Source organism: Pristiophorus japonicus, chromosome 5 (assembly GCF_044704955.1).
Source record: "Pristiophorus japonicus isolate sPriJap1 chromosome 5, sPriJap1.hap1, whole genome shotgun sequence".
Lineage (NCBI taxonomy): Eukaryota > Metazoa > Chordata > Chondrichthyes > Pristiophoridae > Pristiophorus > Pristiophorus japonicus.
This window is the reverse complement of record NC_091981.1, coordinates 97,648,239-97,660,839: the sequence shown is the minus strand read 5'-3', so window position 1 is coordinate 97,660,839 and position 12,601 is coordinate 97,648,239. Positions and strand designations below refer to the sequence as shown.

The window sequence follows — 12,601 nt, the reverse complement described above, 5'->3', positions numbered from 1 at the left end:
TCCCCGGGATTATTCCCACATTCACGGGACACACAATATCCCCAGGTTTCACCACATTCCTGGGAGACACAGTATTCCCAGGATTCAGCCCATTCCCGGCATAGTATCCCCAGGGTTCAGCATATTCCCAGGACACAGTATTCCCAGCATTCGTCACATATTCCAGGGACACACAGCATTCCTGGGATTCAGCACACATTCCCGGGACACACAGTATCCACGAAGATCAGCACATTCCCAGAAAACACAGTATCCCTGGGATTCAGCACAATCCTGGAACACCTGGTATCCTAGGATTCAGCACATTCCCGGACACACAGTATCCCCAGGGTTCTTCCCACATTCCCAGACACACAGTATCCCCGGGGTTCTTCCCACATTCCCGGAACACACAGTATCCCTAGAGTTCAGCATATTACCGGGACACACAGTATCCCTAGGCTTCTTCCCACACTCCCAGTGTTCTTCTCACGTTCCCGGGACACACAGTATCCCCGGGATTCAGCACATTCCCGGGACACAGCAGACGCCGCGCATTGTTGCTTGTATTTGCCAGGCTCTCACTCACCACAACGTGCGAGCCGTTCAGTTTGAGTGGCTTGGGACTGATGAGTGGGGAAACCATGTACAAGAGCAGGACGAAGGCCACGATGAAGGCCCCAACCACCAGCAACATGATGAACAGTAGCGGCCTCCAGCCTGAAAGCTCACTCCACAGAGTATAGCCCTCCTCCAGGAAGAACATTTATAACACACTGCAAGCGCTCTCAGTGACCGAAAGAGCCAGAGAGGAGGAGCTGCAGTTAAAAAAAGACTCCGAGCCCCTGCGACCCTGAGGGGAAAAACAACAAGAAACTTGAGGTCGAAGGCAGCGCACCAATCAGCTGCCGAGCTGGCGACCTGCCACCCTGCGCGTGCGCAGCAGCCCCGCTCCGCCAGCAGCTGCGCTTTTGCTGTGGTTGCCTCTGTGTCACGAACAGAAAGGCAGCTGCGCAAGTGCAGTAATAATTGAACAGAAAATCTAATTAAACTCAAATAAACTCACACTTAAATTACAAAATTATTATCGATGTCGAAACACCTGCCTTGTGTCTTGGCAATCTCAACCCTCCCAACTTAACGACAGAGGTCGGTTGTGTGGATGCGTTATAGTCGAAACTGAAAACTGATACTTCCAAGAGACCAGTTCTCATCTCCAGACTCAAGAAAACATAATTCAAATGGACGAATAGGTGGAGCAACCCAGATGGTGTAATTCACCATGCAGAAGCTTTGGAAAAGATCACGCCTGAAATAAAATCAGCAATGTGGCAAAAATCTGCCGTGACGGAACACAACAATGACTGAATTTGACTTTGAAATTGAGTACATGTCAATGACTATTTCTAATGTTATTAATATAACCTTTAATCCCACATTACAACAGTGACTACACTCCAAAAATACTTCATTGGCTGTAAAGCGCTTTGAGACGTTTACTGGTCCTGCGAATCTACCGGGAGAATAGACGCACCAACATCAGTGTTCTCGCTCAGGCCAACATCCCCAGCGTAGAAGCACTGACCACACTCGACCAGCTCCATTGGGCGGGCCGCATCATCCACATGCCCGACACGAGACTCCCTAAGCAAGTGCTCTACTCGGAACAACTACACGGCAAGCGAGCCCCAGGAGGGCAGAGGAACTTCAAGGAAACCCTCAAAGCCTCCTTGATGAAGTGTAGCATCCCCACCGGCACCTGGGAATCCCTAGCCCAAGACTGCCCAAAGTGGAGGAAGAGCAGCCGGGAGCGTACTGAGCACCTCGAGTCTCGTCGCATAGAGCATGCAGAAACCAAACGCAGACAGCAGAAGGAGCGTGTGACAAAACAGGGTCTCCACCCAGCCTTTCCCACAATCACTGTCTGCCCCACCTGTTACAGAGACTGTAATTCCTGCATTGGACTGTACAGCCACCTGAGAACTTACTTTTAAAGTGGAAGCAAGTCTTCCTCGATTTTGAGGGACTGCCTATGATGATGATGATGATGATGGTTGTGAAAGGCACTATATAAATCCAAGTCTTTCTTTAATACTGATAATTTGACTGACGAACTGAGGCATACTAAAACTAATTTGGAAATACACAATGTAAACCCACCTCATAATCCTGAAGAGTCTCCCAGCTTCTCAGCCTGTAATGCAGAAAAACGCCTAGACTACAACCAAATTTATTTATTGCTTCCTTACATATATTTTCTACTTTACAACAGTGACAACACTTCAAAAGTACTTCATTGGCTGTAAAGCGCTTTGAGACATCCGGTGGTCGTGAAAGGCACTATATAAATCCAAGTCTTCTTTCCCAAATTGCCATAAACTTTTGTCAAAATAATATATGCAAGGATAGAATGTATATATGGGCTAGACTTTCGGCATATATCCATCCATTTACTGCCCATTTATCACCCACATAACCTCCGAGATTCAGTTTACCGCCCATATTTGATTATAAATGGAAACTAACGCCCAATTATCGTCCAGTTATCGCCGGTGGAACTTTCGGCACAATTAACGCCGGGAATTAGCTGAACCACCCACCCATATTTTTTAAATAAAATCTGATGTCATCACTTGTGCACTGCCCAGAAGACTGTTTATAATGGAAACTAATGCCCAAATATCGTCCAGATTATCACCGAGCTCTATTTTCAGCATCTTGCCCATATACCACCTGTCGTGTGTCCTACATGGTTACTGCTTCTACAATTCCAAGGTGTACCATCAGGGGGCACCTCAGTGGGAGACTTGTAGGTTACCTGTACAGGTGTGCCAGGCCCAGTATAAAAAACAGGCCACCAGGTGTGATCCGGCACTCTGGAGTTATCAATAAAGAACTAAGGTCACTGCAGTTCAAGTACAACACATTGCCTCGTGGAGTCATTATCAGAGCATCTAAAGACATAACAATTGGCGACGAGATTTCGGACTTCCACACGAAAATGGCTACCCTTGGTATGTTGCAGCAGTTCGCCGATGGTGATGATTTGGATGCCTTTGTGGAGCGGCTCGATCATTTCTTCACAGCAGACGACCTGGCAGGCGACAATCCGGCCACACTGGCTAATAAGCGCAGAGCTATCCTGCTAACCAGTGTGGGCCCACTGTCTATGGCCTTGTCAGGGACTTACAAACATAGAAACATAGAAAATAGGTGCAGGAGTAGGGCATTCGGCCCTTCGAGCCTGCACCGCCATTCAATAAGATCATGGCTGATCATTCCTTCAGTACCCCTTTCCTGCTTTCTCTCCATACCCCTTGATCCCTTTAGCCATAAGGGCCATATCTAACTCCCTCTTGAATATATCCAATAAACTGGCATCAACAACTCTCTGTAGCAGGGAAGTCCAACGCTCTGAGTGAAGAAGTTTCTCCTCATCTCAGTCCTAAATGGCCTACCCCTTATCCCAAGACTGTGTCCCCTGGTTCTGGACTTCCCCAACATCGAGAACATTCTTCCCGCATCTAACCTGTCCAGTGCCATCAGAATCTTATATGTTTCTATAAGATCCCCTCTCATCCTTCTAAACTCCAGAGTATAAAGGCCCAGTTGATCCAGTCTCTCCTCAGTCCAGCCATCCCCGGAATCAGTCTGGTGAACATTCACTGCACTCCCTCAATAGCAAGAACGTCCTTCCTCAGATTAGGAGACCAAAACTGAACACAATATTCCAGGTGGGGCCTCGTCAAGGCCTTGTACAACTGCAGTAAGACTTCCCTGCTCCTATACTCAAATCCCCTTGCTATGAAGGCCAACATACCATTTGCCTTCTTCACCACCTGCTGTACCTGCATGCCAACTTTCAATGACTGATGAACCATGACACCCAGGTCCCGCTGCACCTCCCCCTTTTCTAATCTGCCGCCATTCAGATAATATTCTACCTTTGTGTTTTTGCCCCCAAAGTGGATAACCTCACATTTATCCACATTATACTGCATCTGCCATATATTTGTCTATTCGCCTAACCTGTCCAAGTCACTCTGCAGCCTCTTAGCATCCTCCTCACAGCTCATACCGCACTCAGTTTAGTGTCATCTGCAAACTTGGAGATATTACACTCAATTCCATCATTTAAATCATTAATATATATTGTAAAGAGCTGGGGTCCCAGCACCGAGCCCTGCGGCACTCCACTAGTCACTGCCTGCCATTCTGAAAAGGACCTGTTTATCCCAACTCTTTGCTTCCTGTCTGCCAGCCAGTTCTCTATCCACATCAGTACATTACCCCCAATACCATGTGCTTTGATTTTGCACACTAATCTCTTGTGTGGGACCTTGTCAAAAGCCTTGTGGAAGTCCAGATACACCACATCCACTGATTCTCCCCTGTCCACTCCACTAGTTACATCCTCAAAAAATTCCAGAAGGTTTTCAAGCATGATTTCCCTTTCATAAATCCATGCTGACTTGGACCGATCCTGTCACCGCTTTCCAAATGCCCTGCTATTTCATCCTTCATGATTGATTCCAACATTTTCCCCCACTACTGATGTCAGGCTAACCGGTCTATAATTACCCATTTTCTCTCTCCCTCCTTTTTAAAAAAGTGGTGTTACATTAGCAACCCTCCAGTCCATAGGAACTGATCCAGAGTCAATAGACAGCTGGAAAATGATCACCAATGCATCCACTATTTCGAGGGCCACTTCCTTTAATACTCTGGGATGTAGACTATCAGGCCCTGGGGAATTATCGGCCTTCAATTCCGTCAATTCCCCTAACACAATTTCTCGCCTAATAGGGATATCCCTCAGTTCCTCCTTCTCACTCGACTCTCGGTCGCCTAGTACATCCTAGTTATTTGTGTCTTCCTTTGTGAAGACAGAACCAAAGTACTTGTTCAATTGGTCTGCCATTTCTTTGTTCCCCCATTATAAATTCAGCTGAATCCGACTGCAAGGGACCTACGTTTGTCTTCACTAATCTTTTTCTCTTCACATATGAATAGAAGCTTTTGCAGTCATTTTTTATGTTTCTGGCAAGCTTCCTCTCGTACTTTATTTTCCCCCTCTTAATTAAACCCTTTGTCCTCCTCTGCTGAATCCTAAATTTCTCCCAGTCCTCCGGTTTGTTGCTTTTTCTGGCTAATTTGTATGCCTCTTCCTTGGATTCAACGCTATCCTTAATTTCCCTTGTTAGCCATGGTTGAGCCACCTTCCCCGTTTTATTTTTACTCCAGCCAGGGATGTACAATTGTTGAAGTTCGTCCATATGATCTTTAAAGGTTTGCCATTGCCTATCCACCATCAACCCTTTAAGTATCATTTGCCAGTCTAACTTAGCCAATTCGCGCCTCATACCGTCAAAGTTACCTTTCCTTAAGTTTAAGACCCTAGTTTCTGAATTAACTGTGTCACTCTCCATCTTAATAAAGAATTCTACCATATTATGGTCACTCTTCCCCAAGGGGCCTCGCACAACAAGATTGCTAATTAGTCCCTTTTCATTACACATCACCCAGTCTAGAATGGCCAGCTCTCTGGTTGGTTCCTCAACATATTGGTCTAGAAAACCATCCCTAATACACTCCAGGAAATCCTTCTCCACCGCATTGCTACCAGTTAGGTTAGCCCAATCAATATGTAGATTAAAGTCGCCCATGATTACTGCTGTACCTCTATTGCACACATCCCTTATTTCTTGTTTGATGCTGTCCCCAACCTCACTACTACTATTTGGTGGCCTGTACACAACTCCCACTAGCGTTTTCTGCCCTTTGGTATTCCGTAGCTCCACCCATACCGATTCCATATCATCCAAGCTAATGTCCTTCCTTACAATTGCGTTAATTTCCTCTTTAACCAGCAAAGCCACCCTGCCTCCTTTTCCTTTCTGTCTAACCTTCCTAAATGCTGAACTCCCTTGGATGTTGAGTTCCCAGCCTTGGTCACCCTGGAGCCATTTCTCCGTGATGCCAATCACATCGTATCCGTTAACTGCTATCTGCGCAGTTAATTCATCCACCTTATTCCGAATACTCCTCGGATTGAGGCACAGAGCCTTCAGGCTTGTCTTTTTAACACACTTTGACCCTTTAGAATTTTGCTGTAAAGTGGCCCTTTTTGTTTTTTGCCTTTCTCTGCCCTCCACTTTTACTTTTCTCCTTTCTATCTTTTGCTTCTGTCTCCATTTTCTTTCCCTCTGTCTCCCTGCATAGGTTCCCATCCCCCTGCCATATTAATTTAACTCCTCCCAAACAGCACTTGCAAACATTCCCCATAGGACATTGGTTACGGTCCTGCCCAGGTGCAGACCGTCCGGTTTGGACTGGTCCCACCTCCCCCAGAACTGGTTCCAATGCCCCAGGAATTTGAATCCCTTTCTGCTGCACCACTGCTCAAGCCATGTATTCATCTGAGCTATTCTGCGATTCCTACTCTGACTAGCACGTGGCACTGGTAGCAATCCTGAGATTACTACTTTTGAGGTCTTACTTTTTAATTTAACTCCTAGCTCCCTAAATTCGTCTCGTAGGACCTCATCCCATTTTTTACCTACATCATTGGCACCTATATGTACCACAACAACTGGCTGTTCACCCTCCCTTTTTAGAATGTCCTGCATCTGCTCCGAGACATCCTTGACCCTTGCACCAGGGAGGCAAAATACCATCCTGGAGTCTCATTTGCGCCGCAGAAACGTCTATCTATTCCCCTTACAATAGAATCCCCTATCACTATAGCTCTCCCACTCTTTTTCCTGCCCTCCTGTGCAGCAGAGCCACCCACGGTGCCATGGACTTGGCTGCTGCTGCTCTCCCCTGATGAGTCATCCCCTCAACAATACCCAAAGCGGTGTATCTGTTTTGCAGGGGGATGACCGCAGGGGACTCCTGCACTACCTTCCTTGCACTGCTCTTCCCGTTGGTCTTCCATTCCCTATCTGGCCGTGTACCCTTTTCCTGCGGTAAGACCAACTCGCTAAACGTACTATTCACGTCATTCTCAGCATCGTGGATGCTCCAGAGTGAATCCACCTGCAGCACCAGTGCTGCAATGCGGTCTGTTAGGATCTGCAGGCGGATACACTTCCCGCACACGTAGTCGTCAGGGACACCAAAGCAAAGCATTTCAGAAATGCGGGCTTGCGCTCCCACACCCACCAGCACCCACCAGCACCATCAGGACCACACTGCCCGTTGAGGTTAAGGTTATTGCGGCACTTTCCTTCGATGCATCAGGCTCCTTTCAGGCCTCAGCTGGCGACATTTGCATTATCTCTCAGCATGCCACACATTGCTGCATTCGACAGGTGACTGAAGCCCTTTACGCTCATAGGATGGACTTTATAAACTTCCCTATGACCAGGGAGGCACAGAGTGAGAGGGCTTTGGGGTTCTCGAGAATAGCACGCTTCCCCAAGGTGCAGGGTGCAATAGACTGTACGTATATCGCCCTGCGAGCACCTTTAGAGGATGCAGAGGTTTACCGTAACCAGTCGGTTTAACTATAGGCCGGTTAGTTTAACATCTGTCGTGGAGAAAATGCTTGAAACTATCATTAAGGAAGAAATAGCGAGACATCTAGATAGGAATAGTGCAATCAAGCAGACGCAACATGGATTCATGAAGGGGAAATTATTTTTATCTAATTTACTGGAAATCTTTGAGGATATAACGAGCATGGTGGATAGAGGTGCACCAATGGATGTGGTGTATTTAGATTTCCAAAAGGCATTCGATAAGGTGCCACACAAAAGGTTACTGCAGAAGATAAAGGTACGCAGAGTCAGAGGAAATGTATTAGCATGGATAGAGAATTGGCTGGCTAACAGACAGCAGAGAGTTGGGATAAATGGGTCCTTTTCGGGTTGGAAATCGATGGTTAGTGGTGTGCCACAGGGATCGGTGCTGGGACCACAACTGTTTACAATATACATAGATGACCTGGAAGAGGGGACAGAGTATAGTGTAACAAAATTTGCAGATGACACAAAGATTAGTGGGAAAGCGGGTTTGTAGAGGACACAGAAAGGCTGCAAAGAGATTTAGATAGGTTAAGCGAATGGGCTAAGGTTTGGCAGATGGAATACAATGTCGGAAAGTGTGCGGTCATCCACCTTGGGAAAAAAAGCAGTAAAAGGGAATATTATTTGAATGGGGAGAAATTACAACATGCTGCGGTGCAGAGGGACCTGGGGGTCCTTGTGCATGAAACTCTTTTAGAGTCCTTGTGCATGAAACTCTTTTGAGTTTACCTGCGAAAACATAAAACATTAAAGAGTGCCACCCGACCTGGGTGACACTCCAGACATTTACAAGGCCCTTTTTTTCCCCCCTTTTTTTTTTTTTTTTTTTTGTGTTTTTCTTTTTTTGGTTTTTTTTTTGGGCACTAAAATCACAATTTTTCCCCAGTGCCCCCTATAAAAGGGAAGGGGACACTAAAAGCACCGGCAATTAAAACAAATTAACTTTAAAACGTAAAATCAAATTAAAATTTGGTTTCCTTGTGCATGAATCCCAAAAAGTTAGTTTGCAGGTGCAGCAGGTAATCAGAAAGGCGAATGGAATGTTGGCCTTCATTGCGAGAGGGATGGAGTACAAAAGCAGGGAGGTCCTGCTGCAACTGTATAGGGTATTGGTGAGGCCGCACCTGGAGTACTGCGTGCAGTTTTGATCACCTTACTTAAGAAAGGATATACTAGCCTTGAAGGGGGTACAGAGACGATTCACTAGGTTGATTCCGGAGATGAGGGGGTTACCTTATGATGATAGATTGAGTAGACTGGGTCTTTACTCGTTGGAGTTCAGAAGGATGAGAGGTGATCTTATAGAAACATTTAAAATAATGAAAGGGATAGACAAGATAGAGGCAGAGAGGTTGTTTCCACTGGTCAGGGAGACTAGAACTAGGGGGCACAGCCTCAAAAAAAGGGGGAGCCAATTTAAAACCGAGTTGAGAAGGAATTTCTTCTCCCAGAGGGTTGTGAATCTGTGGAATTCTCTGCCCAAGGAAGCAGTTGAGGCTAGCTCATTGAAGGTATTCAAGTCACAGATAGATAGATTTTTAACCAATAAGGGAATTAAGGTTTACGGGGAGCGGGTGGGTAAGTGGAGCTGAGTCCATGGCCAGATCAGCCATGATCTTGTTGAATGGCGGAGCAGGCTCGAGGGGCTAGATGGCCTACTCCTGTTCCTAAATCTTATGTTCTTATGTTCTTATGTTCTTATGTAAAAGGGATTTCACTCCCTGAATGTGCAGCTCATTGTCAACCACAAGCAAATAATCATGGCAGTAAATGCAAATTTTCCAGGTAACATTCATGATGCAATAATCTTGTGTGAGAGCACTGTCTCTGACCTGTTTAAGAGTCAGCCACAAGGTCATGGTTGGATGCTGGGGGATAAAGGATATGGCCTTGTAAGCTGGCCCATGACGCCCCTGTGAAAGACTCAGACAGAAGCCGAGAAGCGCAACAATGAAAGCCATATAGCCACACGCAATATCGTCGAAAAGACAATTGGAGTGCTTAAGCAGCACTTCAGATGCCTGGACTACTCAGGAGGCAACCAACAATAACACCCTGAGCAGGACGCTGAGTTCACTGAGGTGTGCTGCATGGTGCATAAGTTAGCTATCAGGAGGGGACAAGAACTGCTAGATGGGACTGCTAGTCCACCTCAGGAGAGAGGGGAGGTGGAAGAGGAGCAGGAAGAGGAGGAGAACGAGGACATTGGGGAGGACAATCGGCTTGGTGATGAACCCATGTCCCCACCCCACCCTACAACACAGGAAAAGCCCAGGTAGTTACGCAGCTGCAAGAATGTTGCGTCAGCAGCTCATAAATGACCGCTTTGCATGAAGTCTGCACTTGGGCAGGACTGGAACTTGGGGTAACATTTGCTAATGCAGTTCGGGAGTGTTTAAACTAATATGGCAGGCAGATGGGAACCTATGCAGCGAGACAGGACGAAGTAATATGAAGTCAGAAACAGATGGAAGAAAGGTAAAAAGCAATAGTGGAAGGCCGAGTAAACAAAGGCAAGAAACAAAAAGGGCCACACTACATCATAATTCTAAAAGGACAAAGGATGTTAAAAAAACAAGCCTGAAGGCTTTGTGTCTTAATGCAAGGAGTATCCGTAATGAGTTGGATGAATTACCTGTGCAAATAGATGTTAACAGATATGATGTGATTGGGATTACAGAGATGTGACTCCAGCTTGATCAGGGCTGGGAACTCAACATCCAAGGGTATTCAACATTTAGGAAGGATAGAATAAAAGGAAAAGGAGGTGGGGTAGCATTGCTGGTTAAAGAGGAGATTAGCTTGGATGATGTGGAATCTATATGAGTAGAGTTGCAGAATACCAAAAGGCAAAAAACATTAGTGGGAGTTGTGTACAGACCTCCAAACAGTAATAGTGATGTTGGGAAGTGCATCAAACAGAAAATTAGGGGTGCATGCAATAAAGGTGCAGCAGTTATCATGGGTGACTTTAATATGCATATAGATTGGGCTAACCAAACTGGAAGCAATACGGTGGAGGAGGATTTCCTGGAGTGCATAAGGGATGGTTTTCTAGACCAATATGTCGAGGAACCAACTAGGGGGGAGGCCATCTTAGACTAGGTGTTGTGTAATGAGAGAGGATGAATTAGCAATCTCGTTGTGCGAGGCCCCTTGGGGAAGAGTGACCATAATATGGTGGAATTATACATTAGGATGGAGAATGAAACAGTTAATTCAGAGACCATGGTCCAGACCTTAAAGAAGGGTAACTTTGAAGGTATGAGGCGTGAATTGGCTAGGATAGATTGGCGAAAGATACTGAAGGGGTTGACAGTGGATGGGCAATGGCAGACATTTAGAGACCACATGGATGAACTACAACAATTGTACATCCCTGTCTGGCGTAAAAATAAAAAAGGGAAGGTGGCTCAACCGTGGCTATCAAGGGAAATCAGAGATAGTATTAAAGCCAAGGAAGAACATAAGAACATAAGAATTAGGAACAGGAGTAGGCCATCTAGCCCCTCGAGCTTGCTCCGCCATTCAATAAGATCATTGTCTGATCTGGCCGTGAACTCAGCTCCACTTACCCACCCTCTCCCCGTAACCCTTAATTCCCTTATTGGTTAAAAATCTATCTATCTGTGATTTGAATACCTTCAATGAGCTAGCCTCAACTGCTTCCTTGGGCAGAGAATTCCACAGATTCACAACCCTCTGGGAGAAGAAATTCCTTCTCAACTCGGTTTTAAATTGGCTCCCCCTTTTTTTGAGGCGGTGCCCCCTAGTTCTAGTCTCCCCGACCAGTGGAAACAACCTCTCTGCCTCTATCTTGATTTTAAATGTTTCGATAAGATCACCCCTCATCCTTCTGAACTCCAACGAGTAAAGACCCAGTCTACTCAATCTATCATCATAAGGTAAACCCCTTATCTCCGGAATCAGCCTCGTGAATCGTCTCTGTACCCCCTCCAAAGCTAGTATATCCTTCCTTAAGTAAGGTGACCAAAACTGCACGTAGTACTCCAGGTGCGGCCTTACCAATACCCTATACAGTTGCAGCAGGACCTCCCTGCTTTTGTACTCCATCCCTCTCGCAATGAAGGTCAACATTCCATTAGCCTTCCTGATTACCTGCTGCACCTGCAAACTAACTTTTTGGGATTCATGCACAATGACCCCCAGGTCCCTCTGCACCGCAGCATGTTGTAATTTCTCCCCATTCAAATAATATTCCCTTTTACTGTTTTTTTCCCCAAGGTGGATGACCTCACACTTTCCGACATTGTATTCCATCTGCCAAACCTTAGCCCATTCGCTTAACCTATCTAAATCTCTTTGCAGCCTCTCTGTGCCCTCTACACAACCCGCTTTCCCACTAATCTTTGTGTCATCTGCAAATTTTGTTACACTACACTCTGTCCCCTCTTCCAGGTCATCTATGTATATTGTAAACAGTTGTGGTCCCAGCACCGATCCCTGTGGCACACCACTAACCACCAATTTCCAACCCGAAAAGGACCCATTTATCCCAACTTTCTGCTTTCTGTTCGTCAGCCAATTCTCTATCCATGATAATACATTTCCTCTGACTCCGCGTACCTCTATCTTCTGCAGTAACCTTTTGTGTGGCACCTTATCGAATGCCTTTTGGAAATCTAAATGCACCACATCCATCGGTACACCTCTATCCACCATGCTCGTTATATCCTCAAAGATGCTCGTTATATCCTCAGTGGCATACAAATTGGCCAGAAATAGCAGTGAACTCAGGGACTGGGAGAAATTTAGAACTCAGCAGAGGAGGACAAAGGGTTTGATTCGGGCAGGGAAAATAGAGTATGAGAGGCAGCTTGCAGGGAACATTAAGACGGACTGCAAAAGCTTCTATAGATATGTAAAGAGAAAAAGGTTAGTAAAGACAAACGTAGGTCCCCTGCAGTCAGAATCAGAGGAAGTTATAACGGGGAACAAAGAAATGGCAGACCAATTGAACAAGTACTTTGGTTCGGTATTCACTAAGGAGGACACAAACAACCTTCCGGATATAAAAGGGGTCAGAGGGTCTAGTAAGAAGGAGGAACTGAGGGAAATCCTTATTTGTC

General features: G+C 45.9%; 1 protein-coding gene across 1 annotated transcript in view; it reads right to left on the bottom strand.

The window, feature by feature from the left end:
• The window catches only part of kdsr (3-ketodihydrosphingosine reductase), a 71,022-nt gene extending 70,125 nt beyond the window's left edge, over nucleotides 1-897 (bottom strand). Inside the window, exon 1 of the mRNA XM_070880795.1 lies at nucleotides 569-897. Within this exon, the coding sequence (XP_070736896.1) occupies nucleotides 569-745 (177 nt within the window). The 5' untranslated portion in view covers nucleotides 746-897. The remainder of the gene's footprint in view (nucleotides 1-568) is intronic.
• Nucleotides 898-12,601: the final 11,704 nt, after the last annotated feature.